Raw genomic sequence first — 27,079 nt, forward strand, 5'->3', positions numbered from 1 at the left:
ATGTGTTTTTTTCTAGTACAACTTTCAAACTTTTAGAAACAACAAGTTTGAATTTTTTTATGATTTATTTTACAAGCTATGCTACTAAGGTTACCCTTAGGTTACATTTTTAATTCATACACAGCAATGAAATGCTAGAGTCCTTTCCTTAAGTTTTTTTTCTTGCCTCATTTTTTAGTTTAAGCTAACCAACTTATCAAATGGATGCCCCACTTCTATTCTGTACCATATAATTAATCAGAAGCATCAAGAAGTATTAATTAAAAATATCTAAAATTGTTGGTTTGCAGTGTAAGAATGTATATTAGCATTTTCTGTGTTCCGGCAAAAAACTGCAATTAAGTACTCAATTTGAGGGGGAAATAAATTTGATGAAGATATTTCTGTATAAAACCTGACGTTAGACTTCAATGCAAGGAAAGAAGCAAATCATGAATAAAGTAGGACTGTAGCTGAGTTTTTTTTTTTTCAGCCACGATAATCTATAAGGTTAAATGATACTACTCTCAAAACAAGAGGAGGACAATTTGAAATGATTAATTTTAAATCGATATCATTTCTCCTGTAAGTGTGGGAAGAGGAGATTCTTACCTTTTATGTAATAGGAGCCACTTATTGTGCATGGTTTTTAATCCTTTATTAAATTATTTTCATTATTGTCAAAAAGTCACCATGATGTCTTGAAGATTCTCATGAAAACTCTCTCTAAAACCATAAAGTGTACTCATAGCTAACAAGTTTCTCTTATGTACAAGCTTTCTTTTGTTTGGAAGAGGTTTACTATTTTTTTTAAGGAATTCAGAGGATTCGGTATCTAAATTTTCTTCTACGACCCGGCAAGTGTAAACTTTAATGACTGCGCACTTTCCCACATATTAAAAGAAGACATTCCATGAAGACTGAAAATTTTCAAAAAACTTGGACCAAACATTGACAAATGTCGGCAATGGGCCCTCTTTTGTGAAGTTGGCCTCTCTTTCAGTTCTCTTTCAGTTAATAAGAAAGGAAGTGTTAGAAAATGTTTTGCTTTTTCCCAATATGTGTAGTTGTTCTTTTATTCTTTTGTTTGTTTTTTGCTTTGAATACAGAATTAGAGGAATTAAGAAGTACATGCTTTTTGTTTTAATATAAATATAAAATTTTTTGGTGCTGAACGTGAGTTTTTATGAAACCACTCTAAAAATTGTTATGTTCTATTTGCTTTTTTAAAAAATTTGATTACTTTTAGCAATGCTCAAAGGGTTTCCTTCAACTTGTCTGAAACAAATGGTGCAAGTTGTGCACCAGGTTTTCTTTAAAACCACGGCAACAACTTTTTCAATATTCAATTAAATTTACTCATTTTTTTTAAAGCTACACTTAGCCACTTGAATAATTTATTTTAGTTAGCATTGTCTAATTGACAAATTTTTAGCTCCAATCTATTCTCCTCATCCCGGTTTGAAACACTGGAAACCCCATTGTTATACAAAATTTCCATGCTTTTTCCTTATTATTTCATGTCAATGAGAGTGTTTCCTTTGTTTAAAAAATTGGGACTATCTACGCTTTGAGTTGTAAATTCATTTGTACATAATAAATTAGTGTCAACACACATTTTGCTGTGAATTATCTATGAATATTATTCAATTTAATTTTATTTATTTACTACTGTAAATATTATGTTATGATAATAAAATCTACTGATCAAAAAATCAATGGCACTTTTTATTATTATTCTCCATATTACTACCATTAATATTATTACATCTGGTATCCCAAAAACCCTGAAACTTTTCAAAATATTACATTTTTATCTTCTTTAATCGAAGCAGTTAATGATTTTCCACTCAAAGGTTCACACATCTACCACCCTCCTTAATTTAAAGAAATCTAATATTCTTATATTTCTGGTTCTCAAAATCTGGAGCAAAATTTTTGAAACATTACGCTGTTACAATGAAATCTTGCCATGTCAAACTATGGTCAAGACAAATCCACCTCAAGTTAAAAATTGTTTCAGTCCCTTGACAGTGATATCAGACGCAATGTCAAAAAACTGCCATTAAGTGACTTTTGTCGCGGAGAGAAAGCTGCTTAAGTTGAAGGAAAAAATGTAGAAAAATCTAACAAAAATTAAATTATATGCATGAAAAATTAAGAGAAAGGAGGACCTTATGAAGAAAAAAAAAATGATGCATGTATTTTTGACAGAAGTATAGAAGTAAATGCTTCAAAATCTATGACTTTTGATGTCCTTTGATGATGTGTTGATGTTGATGGCACTTCACATTTTCAATTTACGACTTTTTATCAGGAAGAATTTTCATTTAATTAAATTTGATAAACAGAATTAAACCCAAGGATTTTGAAATTTGCTAAAATTGAAGATTAAAGATGTAAAGTTGAAAGATTTTTATATCGAGCATTAAGAACCTACCTACTGAGGAGAAGATGCAGCCTCTGAGACCTCCATTTACTATCAGTATCGCAAACTTTTGGAAAGTTCGAAGTTTGTGATACTGAAAATGCAGTCCTTGAGTTGTTTCCAAGTAATTTTAAAAGGATTTGAGTAATGCTTTATCAAAGTAATAAGCCTACGTTATATTACACAATAGGATGAATGCATAATTTGACTCTTTGTGAATGGTGAGTTATGAGATCCACATTCATGATAAATACCTTTCATATTCGACTCAAAACTTAAATCTTACCATTCTGAGTCTATTGCATATTTTGGATACAATTCAAGCACCTATTCTTTCCAAGTTTTTCTATTAAACTCTTCTCAATAACAATTATTTGCGTTCTAGCAAGCTCTTTGAGCATCATCCCCTTGATTCAGAATAATTGTGACCAGAGAAACACTCCGTACCAAAGACATCATTTGAAAGAGGGGAGGAAGGGGGGTTGTTGAAGGAAGCACTTGTAAGTTGCCCCCTTCTGCAGGATTTGGAAATACAAGTTATTGCACACGACTGTAACTTAAATGTAAGTAACTGAAGAAATGACTTTGCTTACTGAAGGTGCTTGCTTAAATAGAGAGGAAGGACTCTAAATTAGCGTAATTACGTCTGACGGTATTTAATTTCTTCTCACGTTTTATTATTTTTCAAGGAAACCAAGCAACATTTTGGCTTAAAATTTTATGTGTGTACTTTTCATGATCTGGGGAAAATTTACAGAAAGTTTCCAGTCGTCATATGATCTATTTCTCCTGCCAATCACAATATAGTTAAAATGTGAGAGAAAATTTAGCAAAGTGAAATGGAATTGGTCTGATTCTTGTAAGTATACGACACCTATATTAGTAAAATAGGTAAGTATATAAATATCAACAACAACAAAAAAAAAAAAAAAAAACAAGCAGTGAACTCCAACACAATGTGTTGATAAGGCGCGTCATTAACTCGCACATATCAACCCCTTTAGTTTTCATTTACAGAGATTTCAAAAAAGGCAAGCAGCACAACAGGAGAATTCACGATCCAACACTGCAAGGTCAACGACGCACCTTGACGAGACCGTGTATTGTGAATCTAGAAAGCTATTCGAACAAATTTAAGTTTTTTGATCCGCCTCAAGCAAAATCTTATCAGATTCTTGAGGAAAAGTGCTACGGAAAAATTTAAGCGAAGAAAGGAAAAATTCTGTCGAATTCCTAGAAGATAAAGTCGATTTAAAGGTATTTTGGGGTTAAAATACCCAAATCACCGGTATTATAAATCCCGTTATATTATTGAAAAGAAATTGACTCGATATAAATGCAATTGTATTAAATATGTCTTGATTTTGTTATTTTAAACGTCTTTTCATGCAAAGAAGCTCAACCATGTCCATGCTTTATTCATTCATGAATTGAAAGTAAGCAATCCACATCCCGAAAATCTACCGATTTGCCGTAAAAAATCGCAGAAACTTGATATACCAGGTCGATGTACCCACTCTTTGAATTTACCAATCAATTTAGTGAGTGCACGTAGGTATGTGAAAGTCAAAATGCTATAGTCATTTTGGGTGCATTCATTTTTCATGAAACAATTGTAAGTAATTTCAATCCCGAAAAACCATAAATTTTCCGTATAAAATCGAAAAAATCAAAATATGTCGACTCCCTGACGTGAAAATTGAATTCTACGTGTGAAAATACTTATGTATCGATATGCTGAACAGAATGCCCGCCTCTCCTCGTAATGTACAAACCGTTCCTATACTCATCTTAAAATTGTTCTCAGAGCTTTGTGTTATTATCAGCTTCCATTTAAACCCCGGTTTGATGGCCGAATCGGCTGCCCAAAAAGCAAGCCATTTTTGAAGGGCTCTATGAGAAATTCGTGATATTATCAGCTCTCAGGAAATCACCTCATGGGTAAAATTGCTGATATAAATCGAGTGCTTAAAATAATCGTATTCAAGAAACTAAGGCATTAAACTATGGAGTCAATTTCGTTTTAATAATATAACGGGATTTACTTGTCTTCAGGTCAAAACTCATACAAGGAAGCCCCTTGCAAGAGGCTAATTTTTTGTAATTTCACTCAATTTTTTCTCCTTTTTATAATTGAATTGCTTGTCACATTCTGAGGTCAATCATATTAAATTGTAATTTATACATTTCTTTTTTTCCCCCTTCATTTTATTTTTTGTTTGGAGAAGTTTTGTTGATTTCTTCGGATTTCGAATACTGTAACTTCTCTTCTATTTGGCCGATTTTTATGAATGAGACCTCTTTTAATTCGTGTTTTAACGGAGAGTAAGGAAAAAATTGCTAAAAACTCGCGAAACAATTTTTTTTGAAAATTGGACGAATCCTAGCGTGACGGTGAAATGGTTAATGAAGCGTAAGTAATTGGGCGAGGGGCTGAGGATCCCGGCATCGCTTGGCAACCGTCATTAGCTATTGTTCGTCGAGACGCCGACGCAGTGAGCAGGAGCGTGGGAAAGAGAGGGGTAAGTGGATTCCTGTATGAGCCACGTTTAGCTAATGGTCTAATGAGTCTCGAGGCTCATCACAGATTGCACTTACACAGATTGCACTGTGAAAATATACATTTTATCAGCTGACACTGACAATGTTGTCAGATGAACAGCACTATCAGAGCACGGGTACCAACTTTTGGAAATTATAACCGAGGTTACAGATCTGTCAAAGCAACGTTTTGAACAAAACGGAGGAGTTAAATTCTCATTTCGAGAGTGCCGACCTGCTCAGCCATCCTCGAATCAATTCGCTTGATTCTGCTTATATATGCATAATTTAAATCAGCGCGTCGCATTCTTAGGCTTTTTTTGAAAAAACCAAGTAACGTAGACTCTTGGTATTCACTGCACATAAACTAATGAGCCCCAGAATGAGAAACAACTTTAAATCATAATTATTGATGGATAAATAAACTTTTTACACGCTTTGGAAAATCTCAGAAGTTCGCGGTAGTCACTTTTCGGTAAGGAACTAAGGGACTCGGTTATTGTATCGAGCAGGGTTCGAAACGATCGCAAAGGCGGTATACTACGTATACGCGCCAAAAAAAAAAAAAAAAAAAAAAAAAATTGTACAATTTCACGAGAGGATCTGTACCGTGAAAAGGAGAAACGCTGAATGAGCCTTTCGATATTGCCGAGTTTCCCTCGACAAATCACGAATTTCCGGACATTTTTTCATATGATTTTCATCCGATTTTCAGATAATTTTTTTTTCTAATTTTATTTGAGGTGCCAGAAAATTTTGCGAAACAATATCCAAAACTCTCTCCTTGAATTAATTTTTTCGAGAGGAAATTTGGCAACATTCGAATGCTCATATGGCGTTTTTCCTTAGCACGGTATAGGAGGGGGAGGGGAGGACTACTGAAACACCCTAGTCCGCAGTTTCCATTATCACGGAAGCGTCACATCGTGTTATGGGTGATAAGAGTTTTTTCCCTTAGCACAGCGTACGCACTGAAGAAGATACTGCTGAATTTATTATGTACAGTTCCACCGAAGTATGTATGTACTAATAAATTATTTCATCGATGAAGACATGAGCGCAGATATTTCGCGCGGCGTTCGATACATCACGCTGCGTTGAACGATAAATCGACCAAGTACTTATTATTGTATTGTGATTACAGTGGTGCGCTCCGTTCCGTTTCGTGTGACAATTGGTTATCTATCTATTCTTGTTGGTAACTGCTTGTAGTGGGTCCTTGTTCTGTGAAAAAAAATGGACGTCTATCTCAATTTCCCGAATTTAAAGTTAATAATACATTGGTTCCTGATCTCGTAGTAACTGCAAGGATTTTTGTAAGTATTCTGGTGAAACTCGTTTCACTGAGAAACGTAATTTTAATGACCTACCTTCCGCGTAGTAGTACATAACTTCATGTATAGCTGCCATGTACGTCGATCCCGATTGCGTTGCCCCCGTAGTTTTTTTCGTAATTTTGTCATTATTCTGACTTTGGAATTTAATTGCTAGAATCCCTCCAACCCCTTTAACGAAATGTTGAGAGTTTTAGATTGCTTGCCAATGTTAACGTGTCCTACTTTTGTTCAGTGGAGAGATTATATTGATGTTAACCATTGAAACCCCATTCCATGGTACACGAATTTTTTCTTGTTTATTTTTCGTAATGTTTCTGCTAATCTTTGAAAATAATGCTTTTATCTTCCTCATCTGTTATTTCGTACATCAGTATTTCACCTCTCCTGTTACTATTATGTAGGAAGCTTTAGTTTGAGCTCTTCAATCCAGGCTATGATAATGAATACGATCCAAGGCAAAAATTCTTCCACACACTCCGAAGCCTTTTATTTGTGTCAAACATTTTACGCACTCAAATTAACCTTTACTCTCTGAAAAGTCAGGTTATAGATACTATAGTATTAACATTGTCAGTTGTTTAACCAGAAAGTGGAATTGGAAACCAATAACCTCTCAATCAATTTAGTTGTCACCAGAATTTAAGAAAGTGATCGTATCAGCTTCCTCCGCAGTTGTCTGATTTGAAAAGGAGCGCATTGAATCTTAAGCCTCAATTATATTTGGCATACCAGCTCCTGTTTAAACTCCAACCATTTTCATGGAAAGTTATTTCTGCAGTGATACTTCTAACCTTAAATGCTTTGACTCTTTGTGACCTGTATCTGCCGGAAGAAACGGAAAGTATCAGCAAATGCAGTAGATACCTCGGTTGTTCCTCAAGTTTAAGCCACTTTCCTCACTCATATGCTGTCCAAACATGATCTGATGAAAATCTTAGTGTGTTTCGCACATTTGTGGATTTTGAGCCTATATAGATGGAAAGAGATATACCTGTGAATTGCGGCCTAATGAAACCATGAAATGACTTTCAGCCCCCATTTTCACTTCTCTCTTTGGTTTTCATTGGCTTGGCAATTTTCACTCTATTAGTCTCTAAGAGCCCGGGCGGATTACCAACCCTCAAACTAAGTAGGATTTTTTGGTATGTTTTGTAAACTGTCTCTGAAAGCACAATTCTCACTTGACAATGTACGCTTTTTCATAATTATTTTTCTTGCGCTCATTATTACTTGCCTTAGCATATCCATAATATGCTGATATTCGTGAGTTAATTTTCAAGAAACTATTCCCTTTTAGCGCTGATCTCTTATCATAACTCTCCAAAAAATAGTAAACGGTTGAGTCTGAAGGAATTGAAATCCCTGCAGAGTGGCTGAGCCTTGAATGCTGCTCCTTTTGTCATTCTGTTCTCTCTCTTTTTCAGTTCATCTAAAATCTGTCAGGTATCTGTCTGAGGGCAGTGCTTTTGTCAGGTATATTCTGTGGCTACTAGCCTTCTCCAAGAGCCTCTTTTCATCATAAGTGCTCAGTAGTCAAGGTTATTTTGTATGTTTTAACATTTCTGTAATGACTACTGTAAAAATATTTATTATCTTTATCGAGCAATTGTCCTTGCTTGAGTCATAGTACCAAAATGCATCCATAAATTGATTTACTTTTAGAAGGATACCGAAACGAATGTTTGTTTTTACGTTTTGATAATAGTTCTCATTGTTTAAAGGTCCAGGAGGCTTTTTCCTATCATCTCGAAAACTCATAGAAGTTGGAAACTCTCAAATCACAGCACCTAACAATTTCTAGAAAAGTTATCAGTGTCATTTGTATACAAATATTCTTGTTGTTGAATAATAGAACTGTTATCAGGAATCTATCCTTCGTGTACTAATGATTTGTTTTGTATGTTATAGGTAGTGACGTGCAAAATGGTAGGCACACGATTTATGGTACAATGGGAGGAGCATCCCTCACATTTGTCAACCCGGCTTGGTCGACTCTTGGAGGCACAGGCTTTCGTTGATGTCACGTTGATGTGTGCTACGCATTCTCTAAGAGTTCATGGCTCAGTACTGGCTGCTTGTAGTCCATATTTTGAGGTAAAGTACCTCCTTTTTTTTTCTTTTACCAAAAGAAAAAACTGAAAACTCTCACACCAAACACCATTGAACACCTTGTTTATTGTGCCATTTTTTGTAGCCTTTGGCATTATTAGTTTTATACTCAGAAAGCTCTTTTTCTCGGCTCAGGCAAAATAAATATATATTTCTCATCAGGCAATTTTTTTGAGATGTAGTTCATATATTTATTCCTTGGAGCATTCGTCATTAATTTGGACTGTTGGCAAAACACATTCAATCAGTATGTCCTTACTAAGTAATGAATGTTTTTATTTTTTTTCGATGAGCACAATCTTGCAAATTTGGTTTTGATTTTGACAAATCCAACTTCCTGAATTAATTTTTCATTCCACGTTAAGTATTCAAAAACAAGGCTGTAGATTTCGTCGGCCTCCTATGGTGTAGTGGTTGTAGCGCTTGCTCTATAATCGGGAGGTCCCGGGTTCGATTCCCGGCCAGGCGACCCGAGTTTGATGGTCTCAAACAATGGTTGCCTGGGGCTGGTTCAGTAGGGATGGAGGGGGGATGGGACTTAAAGCGTGGGATTAGCCCTTGTGGACTATTTGAAGTAGTAAAAAAAAAAAAAAAAGAAAAAAAAAATTTTTGTGTGACTTTTTCAATATTTGAGCATCTTGATGGTGAAATGTGAGGAGTGAGAAACTGCAATTAATTTGACTGGCAGCAGTAATTCTTGAGTATTCTAAATTTTAGTAATTTTTCTGTAACTTAGGTCCTTTTTATAATTATGTTTGATACATACAGACAAGTCGCTTTTATAGCGCTCTCTGGGGCTTAGCAACTGGTTATTTGCTATTTATGTTTGATCAGGTGAGTAAATTGCGCGTCAAACTGGATTTTGGGAGGGAACATTGAGTTAGCCTCCTCAGGTGTAGTGGTTGTAGCGCTAGCTCTATGATCAGGAGGTCCCGGGTTCGATTCCAGGTCAGGCGACCCGAGTTTGATGGTCTCCAACAATGATTGCCTGGGACTAGTTATAGAGACTGAGGGGGGATAAGACTAAAGCGTTGGCCAAACTGCACCTAAAAATGTGTCGCAGGCATTTCTGCTGCTGCCTTTTGCCCCTTTTGCTTTCTGAAAACTCCATGTAACTCTGAAAAGGTATAAGATGCTGCTGGAAATTAGATTGGTACTGAATTATATGCCTCTGGTAAAGCTGCTAGTATTAGGTGGAAACTAGTTCACTGATTTTGCAAGTGAAGATGCAGTCACAATCATGACCGATTTCTTTATTGTATTCAGAAATGCAAGTATAGTATCTCATAATTTGACTCAAGTTGCAATATGATGGATGGAGGATGTCAAATTTAGCTCTGTCATGGTTTCTTTTGGGAAAGGAAGACTGATTTTAGATGGAGTGATCCTTTTCTTGAGGAAGCAATTTTTTTCTGATTTTACCGACTTCATCTCCTAAGTTAGGTAATCTTGGTGAACAGCTAGATTGTTGCTCATAAGATGAAACCCTTTTCCAGATCTTTTCCAGGAGGACAATGTTCCCCTTTCTGTGGAAGTTATATATTATTTAAAATTGACTGTTAAACTTGAGAATATAAACTGGATTTGGCAAGATGGACCTTCGAAGCTCTCCTCTCTTTATTTCTAATTTTTTTTCTAAAATGTATATTTACAAAAGTTTAAAGGTGTGATATATTTTAATTTTGTCCTTCAGGACTTACTCAAACTTCAAGTGGGTCATCATCCTCTTATCATGCTGAAAGACATGAAGTTTTGTGTTCTGCGAGCACTCATTGAATTCATGTACTGCGGTGAAACAAGTATTACTGAAGCTGACCTTCGACCTTTGCTTGATGCTGCCAAATTTTTCAAGGTGAGAATCTTTTCTTTCTTTCTTTCTTTATGATTCTATCCAGAGATCAAGGTTTTCATCAAACTAGCTTTTCTGTAATGAATAACTTTTATCTGAATAGCTTAAACAGAATAATTTTAACAATTTGGAATGAGCACTTTTCTGTTTGACTCGGCTTTTTGTACAAAAGAAGCAGGTTTCATTATTATTTCATGCGACACTTTAGTTTCAAAATTTCAATTTAAAATTAAAATCAGAAATGCGGGAGATGATGTAACCCTGAATATACTAAAGATGATAAATCAAAGGTGAAACTGCAGGAATGTCTATCTCGGTTTTGTGAAGTTGTAACTTCCTGTCATTCTTTATTTTTTAAATTGAAAACTACTTGATATCATTTCTTTAAAAGTTCCCTGATTTTTCTTCTCTGGGTTGAAAATTTTTTGCATAAATTTGAAGCAATAGCATTGGTATGTTCGCCTTTGATAAAAGAAAATGAGAAATTGTCATTTTGAAATGTTGTAAACAAGATATCAATGGCTAAGGATCCTTACCGTCTATTCTCAAACTGATCATTTCACAGGACGTAGAAAAAACTTTGTACTTTTTGTAACTTTGAGGTTAGGTTTGCAACTTCTTTATACATTACAAAGTCAATACACTGCTCCCACGCAGAATTGGAGAAAACCAAAAGCATCAGTTAGCGTATTTTATATCGTAGAATGCAGCAAAGTCGCTTACTCTTTTATGCCTAAATTGTCAATGAGGCAGTATTGTTCCCTAGGCATCGATAGTCAGTCGTGCAGTTTCTCCGTCGATGTTTTGACTCGCTTGAATTCTAATCAAAGACAATAAACGTTCAGAAGTTTTTAAGGAACATGTATGCCACAAGTTCTCATAGATTATATATTAGTGATGTGAATATTATTTTTTAAAAGTGTGCATCACCGATGGTAGAGTCCATGCTAACCAAGTTAATGCTCTTTTAAACTGTGACAAAAGATCCATCATCTTGCTTCTTGCATTACTTGCAATGCGAAAATGGCATCATACGATTTTCTGTCGCAGTCTAAAAGTGCACAAACCCATGCGGCGAAAATGCAGTCCAGTTTACACTCTGCGTGGAGGATACTGTATTGGGTCCAGCTGAGCAACAGCATGGATTGGCGTCCAGCCTCTACAAAAATGTTATGGAAAAATATCTTGGCAGTCAGTGTAATAAATTCATAAGACTTGACTTCTTATTAACTTCGTGATAATCTCTTGTTGATGTTTTGAATTTTCTCATAGCAACACTATTTGTCCCTGTCCTGTAAACAGCTTCCATGTTTCTCAAGAAAGTTTTAGTTGAGAAGAGTGCTCAACTCTTAATTGGCATTGCTAATCAATTTTTTTAGCTCCAACTTAATGGGTTGATCGGCTTGCTAGGAACAAAGTATAGCGCAACTCCTTTAAAAAGTTCTTCAATTTTTATTTTTAAACTTCGGAGATCTTGAATAATTTTGAATTTCAGAAAATTGCTCTGGCTGGAAATTTTGTAAGTTCCTTTGTACCTCTAGCTCATCTTTTTGAAATTAAATAATAATGCCTCTCATAAAGGTAGGATTAGGATATTTCTTTTATCAACGCCTAAGAAATTATTAAGGAGGTTGTAAATGCCACATGCATTAATTACATAGGCTGTCTAAAAACTACCTGGGCTGGCTCTGTAATTCAAGATCTAAGCTTGACACATACTTGATCTCAATCTCATACCAAGACCTTGGTCTCAATTGATAGCTTTTGAGTTAATTTTAAATGAGATTTTGATCAAGCTTCTAGTTAACTTTTTTTTTTGTAATTGAACATATTCATACTAAAAGGTACCATGTGCCTTGGGCTTGCATGCTACATAGTTCCCTTTAGCATAAATACATCCAATTATAAAACCAGCTCGAACACTTTTTGGACAGTCATTGTATTCTATCCCTAATATCTCAAGTAACCAAAGAAAAACTTTGATGTAAGTAACATCTTTTTATTGATCGCTTCGTTTCCATGTAGCTTTGAATATCTAAGAGTCATCAACAGTGTTTCTTCATCAAGCAATCTTGATCATTTTCTCTTGCTTTTTAACAGTTTTCCTTATGTGTAAATGTAAGTTCCAAGTATGACTTGTGTGTAATACTTATCGCGCTTTTACAGGTGAAGGGACTTTCTTCGATGACTGCAGAAGTCTTGAGTGATCTACCACAATCTAAAGTATCTCAAGCATCTGTTTCTGAGGAAGGGAAGAATGTCACTTGCTGTAAAACTCCGCACACATCTACTGCGTCAACGCTCAGCACAAGTGGTAAGTTTTCATTACATTCAAATTTAAGAGTCCCTGCAGTAGGCAGGGACTATGTTTTCAGATGGTAGGAAAAAGAGCATCTGATAATTTTATGTTCAAGAGCCTGGGACAGTGTATTATAGGTATCGGCAAATTTTTAGACTAAAGTGGGCAGAAACTCAGCTCCTCTCTAACGCAGTGGTACGCCTACACTCGGTCGTGAATATGCTAAAATTGTAGTTCATATTCTCACCAGTATATAGTGTATATTACAAGTCTCATTCCGGCAACATTGAGGGACTATATAGAATTGCCATAGTCAGGGAATACTATGAAATGTCAGGAAAAACCTGGAAATGTCAGGGAAAGTGATGAAAGTGGCAGGGGTAAATTGTTAACTCACCTTATTTGCTTTCTAGAATGGGTTCGACGTTTCGAACAAAAAATTTTGCCGGAAAACTATTTCAAACTATCTTTTTTTTAAACAATTGGCATATCTTTAACTGTCAGGGGTTTTACCAAATTGCGTCAAACTCGCCAAAGGTTGAAAGTATTTTGTGCAACAGCCTTGAGGCCCATCCTTTCAAGACTGACTAGTCAAGGAATTTTGATCTTTAATTTCAGTCGTCATCTTGATTAATGATATTACAAAATACTGTAAGCATCCTGATTTGTCTTGAAAGTGAATAAAAATACTCTGATGTGTCTTAATTACTCGGCCCATAGTCATTTTTGCTACAAATTACCAAGTTCATGCCAACTTTTGTCAAAAGAACTTAATCAAGCTGTGCAAGAGGAAAAATTTATTTCTTTGTGAAATCGATTTCAAAACTTCCTGTCGTGTAAACAGTTCTCTATGTAAAATTTTGAAGAAGAAATATGTGACCTTTTCTTCTACTATAGACCTTCTCTAGTGGCCCATCGCACAGAAAAAGATGATTTGGCTGCGTGGGCTCAAGTCAATTGGTTGTAGATTCTATAGGCTTGTTAATGCTCGCAAGAATCAATTTGGAATTATTGCTCTCGAAATAGCCCTTTTCGCCAATCTGTGGAAAGAATTCTGATTTTGTCCAAATTTTGACAGTATAACACTATTACGCTTACAATCGACGAGTTATGAGTTTGTGAGCAAAAATTTAATTGTGTTAAACTTATCTTAAAGCATTTAGCCCCTAATCTAATCATATAACAGAGTCGAGCAGAAGTACAGCAGTGTCACTGTTACAGGTGCACCGTGTGGCTTCAGGTGCATTGCAAACAGTATTAAAACATAAATGCTGCAGCAGTTTTGCAGCTGGGAGCATAACCTCTCTGCAATTTCAATTCATAATTTGTGGCTAATCGCTTCAAAATGCAATAGAAACCAACAAAATTTTTGTTCTCAATCCATTGATCTCATGGAAGATGGAGTGCTCTGCATTTTAAATATTATAAATTTTATCCAAGGTGTTTTTTTGAGCTCCAAAAATGGTAATTTTCAACCTGTTCCTTTCTTCGCTCATTACAACAGCTTAAATTTGTGCCATAAGAACTGCAAAGTGTAAAATTCCTTGCAAATTGGTGTCAAAATTTTCAAAAAAGTACACATTATAATTTGCATCTCCTAAAATGGTCCGGATTTATTTTAGGGGTGGTACGGTGGACTGAGCTGTAGAATGCGCATGTAAGGCCCATTTAAGGCTAGGTTTCAAGTGCGCCGTGCAAATGGCCTCTTTTATTGCAATCGCTGAGAGACTGGCTGCTAGATACTTTTTATTTTGTATCTATACGAAGATATTTTGTTTTATATTGTAGTCTCAATGCTTGCTCTGTTATTTTAAAGTCCTTTTTAGGGTGGAACGTATTTGAATTTTTGCATCGTGATAAATAAGTCTTGAGAGCATTTAGATTGCTGGTAATTATTTTTTAATCAATGCCATCATTGAAAGAACCCATTATATCCTTTCTTGTGCCAATAAAGTTCTTCAATTTTTATGTATCTATAAAGTTGCTTCGAGCAAATCGCAATTTAAAAAAGTACCTTTTGTTTACACCTGCAAGGCATGAAACTTTGCAGATTTACATTCAATTCAACTTTCTGACTGGTTATCATCGTTCGCAATGGACGACTGCTCACTTCTTTTGTATAATTCGTACGAATAGTGCATATGCTCCACCACTGGTTAGTTTCGCAACCCATCAGCCACCATGAGTAAAATTTCGGTTAAAACAAAGATTTTTGGCTCCTATGGCATCCTCAATAGATTTTTACTGCAAATAGAACTGTTTCATTTCAGCTTTTGTTCCAAATTATAAGTGTTTGAAAATCGTCTTTAATTTGTATGCTCATCTGCTGTCCTGCTCGACTTCAACAATTTGTCTTGAAATAATCAAATATCCTTAAGGCGCGCTCTTCCAACACTCAGTGTTAGATTTCCCTGCTTGTTTGCTATTAAGATCAAAACCAAGAAAAAACTTAGTTTCAACCCGCCCTAAAGTGTATACTCCCTTGAAAAATCTATCTTTAATTATTTTCAAAATTTTTAGTTCAGAAACAGCACATAATTATGGGAACTCACCCAAATATAATACGGTATGTTGAATGTAGCCAAGTGCCAGAAATAGTGTAACATTTTGCGTAAAACTTACATTTTATTGATAAAATGTGACCGAAGCTTTTTGAAGCAAATGCTTCATCGTCAGGATTACAAAGAATTAATTACAAAGGCTATAACTTAATTTCAGACAGTAGAACTGTCTGAAACGATGAAGCACTTACTTCGGAAAGCTTTGGTCAAATTTTATCAATAAAATGTAAGTTTTACTAAAAATGTTACATTATTTCTAGCACTTGGCTACATTCTGCATACCGGAAAATTTGAAGTGCTACTACCTGTAAATAGACATGTTGCAAAAAAGTTTTAATATTTTCGTTTGTTGTAAACGAATATCTTTTCAAAAAATTTTACAAGCTAATTTCAGTCGTTATAAAACAGCATCAAAAGCAAAAGAATTCTTTCCTATCATTACGAGGGAGACTAAGAATGTTGCGCAATTTTCTAGTCCTTCATTTGTAAATCAGTAATTCGTTCAAGCAACTCTACCTTATGTTACGCTGATTTGGATGTGTGAATAAATTGAATTGATGTTTTTTTCCCATTTTCCAGGGGCCAACTTCATAAAATCAAGCAAGAAGACATCCATCGTGAGGCCAAGAAAAAGCATAGCACCTCCTAAAATTGACAGCGTAGCAGTTGAAATGAATGATAGCTCTGGACTACCACAAGATGAGTCAGCTCAGATTTTGCTTTCTCTTTCTGGAAACAACAAAGTAGTACAAAGAGGCTCTCGTGGGCGGGGAAGCAATAATCGCCTCCTGACACAGGGTCCCGGAAGACCGCCCAATAAACCGATCGTGATAAGTAATTGTAGTTTTGGTTCAGCTGATTCACAAATAGAAACGCGGTCGAAATTAGTTAACACTTTCGAACCTCGCAAGCGCGGCAGGAAAAAACAACAAATTGCATCCGTTAGCTCGTCAAGTAGGGAATTGTTGGATGGTTCAAATCAGTCCGTAAGTTCTCTAAAAAGTTTTGAAAGCAGCAATTCTATTATTGACAATTTCAAAATGTTACACCGAGATACTAAGTATAGCAAGCTGTTGTCCAATTCAAGTGACCCTAAACTAAATTCTATAACAGCAAACATGGAAAAGTCCCCATTGCTTGCTTCATTACTTTCAAAAGAAGACTCCATTCAAGGTAAGAAAAATGCCCTGAAAAGTGGAGTTGTGGACATCAAGTCTCCATCTGTTAGCGGGTCCACTGAATACTTAGAAGCCCTGAAAGCAGCAGGGCTACCAACTGATGTGCCAATTATTGTTGACACAGGAGATGGGAACTACGTGACTTTAACGGAAGATGTCTTTATGGACGTTCTAAGTTCAAGTGAATCTCTACAATTCCAAGTTACCGAAGAAACGTTGGATGATTCTGTCAGCATAACGGAAGGTGTTGTGATGCAAGATGGATCAATAGTAACAGAAGAAGGTCGTGAGTTAGTTGCGGAACCGAATTCGTCGAAAAAACTTCTCTCAGGTCACTTTAAACAGTATTCGAAGCCAGAGCCTCCAGACCTGTTCACCACATTGGGAGGCAAATCAACAATTAGCAACGAAAAGTCAGATATCACGGAAACAGTGACTGAAACTTTGAAATCTTCTGCATCAGATGATCCTGATGCAGTAGTCCTAGTAGAAGTTAAAGGGAACCAAGTAGTCAGGTATGTTGTCTCTTCTAAAGAGATAAATGCTCTCAAAGCCCTCAACGAAGAAAAGAAATGGCAAAAAGCTGGTTTTGATAGCACTGCACCGATCTCCAATAGTTCTAAGAAAAATAGTACAAAAATAGCTGAAATTAATTTAACTTTAAATGATAGTGAAGCCCCGAAAAAATCGTACATCACTGAGTTCATTGAAACTGGAAGTGGTTTAACAAGTGTTGCTAAAGCAATCTGCGAACGTTTACCTGTCAAAGTCTACAAAGAAAACTTATCCACCAAAGACTCAGATCCTTTAATGGTGAATAATGCTTTTGTTGATAAGGTAGACCGTTCAAAACTTAGCACTAGCCATGCATATGAGGCACTTGCCATGATGTGCAACGATGACGTGAAGGAGGAGAGGCATCAAAAACCAAGACAATCAAACATTGAAAACATAGAACTGATGCAAAACAGTGAAATGGAGATCTCAAGTATTACCAACGAATCTCAACTCATCAATACTAATAGCGATGAGTATATTTTTGTGAGTGAAGAATCACAAATGCGAGACGAGTCACATCTCCATGGCATGGACCCTAATTTCAATCAGGTTCATATGATGAATGGAGCTCGAAATGTTGTCTTGTTGAAGAATAAAAATGGCGCTCCGTTAATGTATGTCGAAGATACAGCAGAGCCATTGATGAGCAACCGTATTATTGAGATGGAAGGTTTTGGCTCGTTACAGAAAGACTCAAAAAGTATCGCATTGAAACAATGTTTAGGAGAAGGTGAGGACGAGCAGTTTCAGTATGTTTTGGACAGCAGCAGCGTTGATAAAGAAATGTTGGATGATTCGAATTCAAATCAATCATACTCGAATATGGTTCTCTATTCAAATAAGGATACCTCGCTAGAGGACGCTGGTGTCAAGTATCAAATGGTCGATGATCAATTTTCAGACAGAATGAGGGAAAATAAAATGCTCTCAAATATTCTACTCAACTCTACACCAGAAATAGAAGACGAGTTGATCATGAATGAAGAAAATGATGTCAAAAGTCTGGGTATGATCAACCAAGTCCTCAACACTACAGACCAGTTGAATGAAAACGATGTGACTGAAAGCTCAGGTTACCATTCAGCCAGCATTGAGTTTCACGAGGAGAACGATAATTCAGCCTTCGGTGATGAAAACGGTGTGGGTAGCAAAGAAGACAATGTTAAATATTTAAGCAAAGAAACCGTGTTCAGTGAGAATAGCGAAAACGATAATTTCCATTTAGTTGATAGTCGTGAGAAAAGTGAAGACTTTTGTTCTGCACCAAAGAATTCTTCAATAGATGTTCCTTTCATGCCCAAATCAAAGTCAAACGAAAGCAGCATTTCGGATCGTGTCCTACGCAAGAGGAGGTCTTCGAGTAGCTGTGATGCCAAACAAAACTCAATGAAGAATTGTGTGAGCGTAGAGAAGAGAAACAAATTGCTCAATGACAACCACAATGAGAATGTAGTCATAATGGGGAACGGTGATGAAAACGCTCTCGAAGAATCGCAGTTTTTTGGAAACGGATTAACTGATACCATGATGAATTCGCAACTCATTGATGGCAACAATTTATCTTAGAACGAAATGAATTTCGTTTTTTCAAATTCTTGATTTTTTTAGTTGTTTTGTTTGTTGTTTCTTTTTTTTTTATCTTTTAATTTTCTGTCCTTCACTTTGATGATAAAATCATACCTTGAAAACAGTTCTTTTAAATATGACTATCTTCCTTTTATAATATTTTTTTTTCTTTTTTTTATTCATGGTGCACTGTTGGATCTAGTTGAAAAATATTTAAAATAATGCTGGATATTAGATTTCTTTTTTAAACTTAAATATTTATTGAGTTATATATTTATTTATTCTTGTTGTTCAATGTTAATATATATATGCCTTAATGCGTATATATAGTTTCAAATATTTAATAAATTTGGATACCTCCAATAATTTTGTTTATTTTCTCGCAGATTGTAATGCAAATTTTCATTTTAACTCTTTTTCAATGAAACTTTAATCTGCTATTTTCAATTCAGCTCTTTGCAATCAGATTATGAAATTTTTAAAAATTTTCCTAAAGTTTTCAGTTTTCTCTCTTTTTCCAGAGTCTTTTAATTTTAATATGATTGATAAATCCACACAATTTTAATTCCAGTCTTGATTGGATTCTTTCCGTAATTAGTATTGAAATTCAGTTTCCATCAATTTTCCTTTAAAAATCGAATCACTATGAGCTTTGATCCACAAAAATTTTCATCCAATTTTGGGAGCAAACAATTTTGAAGAATCAGCTGCTGCCGAAGAAACTGGAGTAAATCAAGATGCAAGACTTATCCTCGAAAACCAAGGCTTCCTAGGCACTGAAATTTGTCTTTTTTTGCTACATACATACCTCTGAATCAATCTTAAATTCATTAAAAAATCTAAGAATCTCTACCAGATTGAAATTGCTAATATTTGGAGTGCATACTTTTTGCACAATTGCTTAAACAAATTATTTAATCCTTTCATGCCATATTTACAAATCAACATCAAATCAAATTTCATTTTTTTGTTGTTTAAGCGTTTCCTTTTTTTGCTCTATGGCATCTTTCGATTTATTTTGCACAGTTTTCAAATAACATTTGCAGATAAAGTTTGCTTAATCGTTTAATTTTCTCAATGATCTTAAAGTACTTTTACTTGCGCAACATATGATCAAGTTGTTTCTCTTGTAGTCGTAGATGTTACAAAAAATTTTACTCTTCTAATATTTCAAATATAAATAGTAGTATTACTCAGGAAGTCAGTTATTAAATTGAACGAAGTTATCAATAACCATGAAGCCTCTGGACGGAAGAATAGCGAAGAATGGACAAGAAAAACAATCCCCGAGTGCTATCTCAAAGTCAAGAGATGAGAAACATCATCAGTATTCTAAGTGTGGAACTATTTAGAAGCGACAAAATGGTGAAGTGTTGTTGTTGGTAACGAAAATCTTAACTTTTTCAATGAACAATCAAGTGAGTCATGTAAATGTGTGTTTGTGTTTTTTCTTTAATCTTAAAGTGTACAATATAACCAAAAAAATTATTTGCATTACAGTGTAAATTTGTATAAAAGTGAAACTCTGAAGTGAACCCCATCAACGTACAGGATCAAGTCATCAAGGTTTTTTTCAAGACTTGATAAGCTGTCTGTTCAGAAGAAGGTCAAAGTCAGCAGCTTAAATTTCAAAGAAACATCAGTAGATCTGTGTTAAAGACTCCGGGAGGAAAAAGTTGGAGGTTGGTCAGCAACAAAATTTCTTTCCTGAAATGATCGTCAATCAAATCATTTAAAACCAGATCGGAAGTCGGTGTGAATCAAAGGAATCGAAGGAGTCAGACATTTTCAATGAATCATCCGAGAAGCACTGATTTATAATGTGGTTTATTTTCTTTCATACTTTGAATTCCTGTCATCAGTTCTTTTCGTGCCCAAAAAACACTTCGATGGTGACTGTGTCCAGTATCATGATTTAACACTGATTAAAGTTTCTAATTTATAGTTATGCTAGCTCAATAGAGTTTCATGGCAAGGTAAGCTTTATTAATGAATGCCCCAGCAAGTGTTCAAGAGTTCAAGAGTTCAAGTGTTGAATACTTAAAATAAAATTTCCAAGACTCCTCTTTGTAGTTGTATATTGAAACATAGCAAAGCTGTCATCTGAGCCACACGCTATCAGTATCCTATCAATGACAAAAGTAAAACAATGGGTGTCACAAGTACATTGAAACATAGCAAAGTTGTCATCAGAGCCACATGCTATTAGTATCCTATCAATGACAAAGGTAAAATAATGGGTGTTACAAGTACAATGCTTTAAAATTTCTGCTCAACTTTTTATTTGTCTTTAACAGAAAACTATCCGTTATATCTTATTGAAATTTTATGCAAATATTTTTGAGGGAGTGAAGAGAATTCGAAGAAAATTTCAGTAGAAACTGTTCATTTTCTTTTAAAAAAAATAAATTACGAGCGGAGACTTGCGTCATAAATTCTATTGTCCTGTTGAATGAGTCCATGTTTTTTTTACCAAAATGCGGCATTATGCTCTCATTGTTTAGAGTAATAACTCAATGTTGTCAACACTTTTCCTCATCTTCATCCACCAGTATGGACTGGTGCGCTCAAATATCACCTTTCTTTTTTGATTAGAAACGGCACAAGGTATATTTTTTTAAAACTTGCTTTGTCCCGGAGGGCCAATAAACTTTCATACTAAGCAAATTATAAACTTTGATCAATGTTTCTCATGAATCTTGAAAGTGCAGTTTCGTTAATTTTGTGCAGAAAAGCAGTGATACTTCTGTGTACATACTTCCAAGAACGTGATAAGCACGCTCTCTGCAGCACTGCTGATGTTTCATCCTCTCACAAGTTGGAATGGTAAACATATGAATGTGTGTGAATGTACTATACCTGTAAACATTTTTATGTACAGCTTTGTAAATGTTATCTTCTTGTATAATGTGTAGTCACCCAAGTCTACAGATTAGTTTTAAGCAAGCAAGTAAAGTTTCCCCTCTTTTCTATTGGCATTCACAAATGATGTTTGGCTGGTATTGGTTGACGCCTTTGCTTTCATTTTGCTACATTTTTAAATATTGATGAAATCGTTTAATGTATATAGACTGGTTACCAGTGTGCTTTGTTTGCCATATAAATCACTGATTTTGTCCTTGTACAAATCATCAATTATGATTGAAAACATGAGGCTAGGAGTCATAGATAGAAGGTAAAAACAATGGACTAAATAAGTGTAGGAATGGTGCCAGCTCTGAACGTTAAGGACCGTGTTATCTTTATAGTGGAATTTAAAAAACATTTTTGCATTTTTACCAACCGACTGTATTATTTTTTTTGTGATTACCACTGAAATGAAAAGAGTAAAAAGATGGAAGGTGAGAAAAAGTTTTACTGGACGTTTGAGCAAATAATGTTCATTGGTCTTCTTTAAAGGGGATGTAAGTGGCAGAAACGGCAGATCAATTCCTACAAATTTTTCTCTTCGCACAAATTATTTGCTTTTTCATATGAAATTCAACTTCTTGTCTCTTAAATTGTCTGCTTATTAATGATTTAGGACGTTTAAAGTGTTAATTTAGTTCAGGAACTAAATCTACTTCATCAATAACTTCAGTCAACCAATTTCAGCCAAGTCAGCTTGTTCTCTACTTCATTCTACTTATTTTAAGCCTCCTCCATATGAAAGATTACTTGCATGTTTTCCCATCAGATAGGTAACTGCAATCATTCTCTTCTGTAGAAATTTTACGCTCCTTTGTTTCAGAGTCTTAGATTTTGAATTTTACTTAATGTCACTTAGATTTAACACTCACACTGAATCTTAATGTTATTTATAGCAGCAGCATTTTAAAGAGGCTTTAGGTATTTTTTCTCAAATTTCACTTTGACCAAAGCAGTAAAATAAGCATTCTGTCAACTCTTTTGAGAAACTCAGAGAATATTGGTGACCTTGAATCGGACGTTTTTGGCTCCATTGGTGACTTGAAAACCAGAGAATATATTTTTTAAGTAAAGGCACCTATTTTAAATTAGCTACTTTTAAGACAAATTTCATCACCTACTTTTTGAAACAACTTATCTACTGCAAGTTGCCCAAATGCCCATTATAATATATCAAACCAATTCATGCTTGAAGTATCCATTCAGTGAATTTGACAGAGGTTAAGAAGATCTTTGTTCAAACATCATTTGGTTATTGATTGATCGATAGAGGTATAAGTAGCGAGACTCCAGAAGTGGGACGAAGTCCTGCATTTGGCCTCTTTGGTCTCTAGAAGCAAGCCTGGTTTTGTCTCAGATTTTTAAACATCATACATACTTTTCCGCCTTTCCCAGGCTGAAAGTGCAGGTTTTTTTCTTCCCAGTATATGTAGCTTCACATTATGACAGGTACAGTTTTAACGGATCAGAATCAGGAATGTAAATAGAAGTACGTAGAGAAGTATAACTTGAGATTTGGCTAGGTAACCTCATCTCTCAGATGTCCAAAGAGAAATTCTGTTGCCCAGCGGTTTTCATGTCTTCAAAATTGGTTCTCCCTAGAATTGTATTACCAGATATCCAGTAGATATCCCATTTTGTTAATGAAGTTTCGTATGAAGTTTTTATCTGAAACTGCAAGGATACTATTGTGATTCAAGTTTCCTTATTTTGAATGATTTTTACGTATTTACCCCTTAGACAACACTTATGGACTCATGTCATTATCAAACGTGTGAATCTGGTTTTTCTCCTCAGCCTTTTGTAATTTTTCCAGCTGTTATAGTTTTTTCTAATGTTCTAAAACAAGCAGCCATTTTTTTTAACTCTCAATCTGAGTCTTAACAACGGCTACACAGACTTTTCCTTGGGCTCTCTTAAGTCTTTGTGAAGAGGGAAGCTCCATGGAAAGAATTCGCCAAGTCTAAAATTGAACCAAGGTGAGGGTTTGCTTTTGTTTAGCAACCTTTATTTTAGTTTAGCACCATTTCATTGTATCAAATTTCACTTGTAATACAGCATGTTTTGATGCAGAGAACATACAAAAAGGCATTCTGTGAAGTATGAAGGTTGACCATTGACTTTTCATTCTGAGGAGTGACTAAGAATGCAAGTTAATGTGCCAATCTTATTATAATGTGTTCTAGTGGTTTGCCATCCAAGCACAAGCCCTGCAATTTTCTTCATTTCTCTAATAATTAAAAGCTAAAAAAGTCTATTTGCGTTCTCTTGAAAGTTCTACTCAGGACTTCAGAGTAGAATTCGAATGTACACTACCTTTACATCTGCCAGTGAGTCAGCACAATGAGAAAGCATCTGCACTCTCTTAACTTTTAATCGAATTTTGTTGAAATTAGCTTTGTAATTCATCCTCATACCTTTCTGACTCTAAGAGCAGCTTTTGTTAAAACCTCTCAGTTTTTTAAGTTCTCTGTTACAGCACATATTTTTCTCGACCATTTTGTGAGGTATTCTTAACCTTGTTCTCAAGCACTTTCAGTAGACAATCATGGCTTATTATTTTACACGGTCATTTTGAATGGTCGTTGAGGTTTTCGCTTTAAGTTGAATTTCTGACAAGTTATGCAACTAGCGTGTGGACACCTCTGAAAATCGGTTCACATGCATGGCTACAAATTAAAATTCAAGGCTTCAGTATACCTCAACCTTAATACTCAGGTTCACTGTTATTAGCTTGCCAGTTCAAAATGTTAAGCTCAGTTTCTGTCTTAAGACTATGCTTTCAAAATTATCCAGAGTCGAGGATCAAAATATGTGATTCACCTGAGGAAAAGGGAGCTTAAGATGAAAAAAATAAAAATCAAGATGTGATCAATTGTGATCGTATGTTTTCGCATTGAAGGGTTAATTTTGAGTTATTTGCTGTATAAATACTCAGTAATTTTGAGAGTCGAATTTTTAAGAGCATTTCAAAGTTCGGGTATGACAAAACGTCAAGCTTTTCAATATTTAGTCGATTAGCATTACAAACTGAAAATCGACAGTTTTGACAAGAGGTATGTTCTGTCATTCTCCAAAAAAATTTAGCAACTCACTCTCAGTCCCTTTTTTCTCAGGTGCATCAAATATTGCAATATGAGAACAGAATGCTGTGAACAGAGCAAGTCTTGAGCCTATTGTCGAATATGTTTGGGTAGCGATAACTGAACTTACACGAAATGGTACATCTGAAATCGAGGACTCTTCCCATGAACTTTCTAGTCTTCTCATCTTCGTTTTGGGAAGTTGGAAGAAAATTAAGCCAGAGGCTAAAAGTTGGATGAAGAAATAATAAATAAAAATTCAAGGGATTAAAATTTTAATTATAATCAATTGATTCCTCACCCCATGTTTCAGAATTTTTTAAACCGTACCGTTCGCAAATATTTTACAATTTACTGCTGTAGTCCTACCAGATTGTGAAAAATTACATGTTTCCCCACCCTCTCTTCCAGAATTTTGTAAACCATACTGTTCGCAACTGTGTTACTACTTACAGTCGTAGCCTCATCAGTTCCCTAAAATTATTCAATGTTTTCATGATCAGGGTAACCCATGGGTAACCTTTCTACCGAGGAAGCTGATGAGTTAATTTTATCTCTTACTTAGAAAACTCGGCAATCAGTCAGAAACCTTGGAAAGTGGGAAGGAGATATTCATTACTCCTCTTTTTAACATTCTCCTCCTATATGTATTGGTTGTCTACACTGACCTATCACAATCTAGTGATCGTTCATCGTCGGCTGAAAACACATTTACAGATGACAGCCAAAATCAGGACAAAGCGGTAACAGCCAGGGCAAAAAATGGTTCAAGGAAGAACAGCATAATAACCCAAGAATCAGGAAAAATGGGGCTTAGGGAAATTGAGAACTTCAGTGTGTTTTTAAAATTTTAGCTTGTCCCTAGTTTGGAAAATCTCAAAATTATCTTTAGGCTGAATTTGACGAAAATCAGCCAAACTTTACTAGCTGCTGTGTAATTTTTTGTAATATTTTATTTTTTTTAACAGAAAAAACAAGCATTATTTCGACTAGAATTTGTCATGCACAAAAAGTTTCAAGATGGTTCGTTTTTCAGTACCCTGTAAAATAATAACATACGCAAGGAAATTATGCTGTATACCCCTAAGTTGACCCTTGTTTAATCCGTCAATTTATCATCCTGTGTCCTTTTTTAGGTCAGGGACCTCCCTCAAAATCGGTCAAGGAAAACGCGGAAGTGTCAGGAGCTATCCATCATTTTGATTTTCCGTGACCACCCATATTACTAATAATGAAATTTGGTTACAGCACAAAACATTGTTTGCAGCTATTTCTAAATGTTTAGTTTTTTCACTACCGTCTAAGCATTGTGTGTCATTGTCATAGTTGGATTTAACTTGTCCAAATATGTTTGAATATGTATGGAGTTTACCCTGATCATGATAATCCTAAGCCAATGGAATTTTACAATGAAACTGCTAGTGGTAGGAAGTGTTTGTCTCATGTAGTGCGTTCATCATTCTTTGTCCTTGTCAACATATCCTCTCTGTAATTTGTTTCATTTGTTGTAGACAAGGAAGAAAATGGCTAATGTTACTTCTTTCTCAGTATTTATTTTTAAGTGTCTGTTTCTGTGAACTATTGTTTCTTTTCTTTCTTTTTTTTGCCAAGCATAGCTTTCTTAACCTTGTGGAGTCTCTTAATATCATCTTTGAGAGTCTTTTGAGATGCATGATTGCATAGCTAATTTTCCATGCTCAACTGCCATTAAAATATTGCTGGAAAGAGAGTCTTATTTTCCTCATGAACTTGAAATGGTCCTCAGCTGTTTTGCACATTAAAGCTATCATGCATGTGAGTAGTCCCAGTTGTGTGCAATGCATAAGTACTTTTTAAAATCTCAGCACCGATTTTATCAATTATTTTTATTTACAAAGATTATTTTCAGTGTTAATAATTTTGAAAGTTCAGTAAAATATTTTAGTGACTTGTTGATTGAAATGAGAATAAATTTATTGTGGAAATATGTAAATATTGCGTACAGTGCGTTATGTTAAATATGTAGGTACCTATGTTTGATTTTTATCTCAACTTTTGCGACCATTAGTTTTATTATTTTACCCCTCTCTCTGTACCTCCTGTCAGGAGACATCATTTTTTCTGCATAGTGTTTTCTTTTTTTCATAGTTTGTCCATTTTTTGAATAATTCTTTAATGACTGCATCAGCAACTTTAAATTGTTATTTGCTGACCTTGACCTCAACCAAGAACTTGGACGAAAAGAAGGTAATTTCAGTGAAATTGTTCTTTGTGATAATCTCAGCCGTAACTGCTTGCAGTCAGTGTTTTGTCTAGTAATCCTGGCATATAAGTTTTCTTGAATATGTTTCACCAGTTTTGACTATTTATGTTTTGCCTAATTTAATAAAAAAAAAAAACAATATTGAAAAAAAGGAGAGCTCTGATAATTGACCATTCCTGGCCAAAACGGAGGATTGAAATTAATGTCTATCATTTTTTCTCTGATTGTTATTAATTTATTGTAGTTGTGTAATATATTGCTGGAATATTGTAGTTTTTAATGCGTATTTATAATAAAAATTTTACTTGTTTGTTAAAAAAAATTGGTCTTGTCAGTCTTCAATGTTCCGTTAATGGGCACTATCACACCATCCAAATATTTCTAGTAGGTACAGTATAAACTGATTTTCACTGATATTGATTGAGATACAAAAAACCAGGGT

The 27,079-nt window shown here is 35.0% G+C and overlaps 1 protein-coding gene across 2 annotated transcripts; it reads left to right on the plus strand.

The window, feature by feature from the left end:
* The first annotated feature begins 5,892 nt into the window (after positions 1-5,892).
* On the plus strand, positions 5,893-26,959 carry LOC109039477 (uncharacterized). 2 transcript variants are annotated; one of them, XM_019054973.2, is made up of 5 exons: positions 5,893-6,264; positions 8,194-8,379; positions 10,088-10,246; positions 12,410-12,557; positions 15,683-26,959. In XM_019054973.2, the coding sequence occupies exons 2-5, from the start codon at positions 8,209-8,211 to the stop codon at positions 18,403-18,405; spliced, it is 3,201 nt and encodes a 1,066-aa protein (XP_018910518.2). In that variant the 5' UTR covers positions 5,893-6,264; positions 8,194-8,208; the 3' UTR covers positions 18,406-26,959. The 2 variants fall into 2 exon arrangements, with proteins under 2 accessions (XP_018910518.2, XP_018910510.2); XM_019054965.2 differs by lacking the exon at positions 5,893-6,264 and adding an exon at positions 6,329-6,561.
* Positions 26,960-27,079: the final 120 nt, after the last annotated feature.

This window comes from Bemisia tabaci, chromosome 1, assembly GCF_918797505.1.
Source record: "Bemisia tabaci chromosome 1, PGI_BMITA_v3".
In the NCBI taxonomy this organism is placed as follows: Eukaryota; Metazoa; Arthropoda; class Insecta; order Hemiptera; family Aleyrodidae; genus Bemisia; species Bemisia tabaci.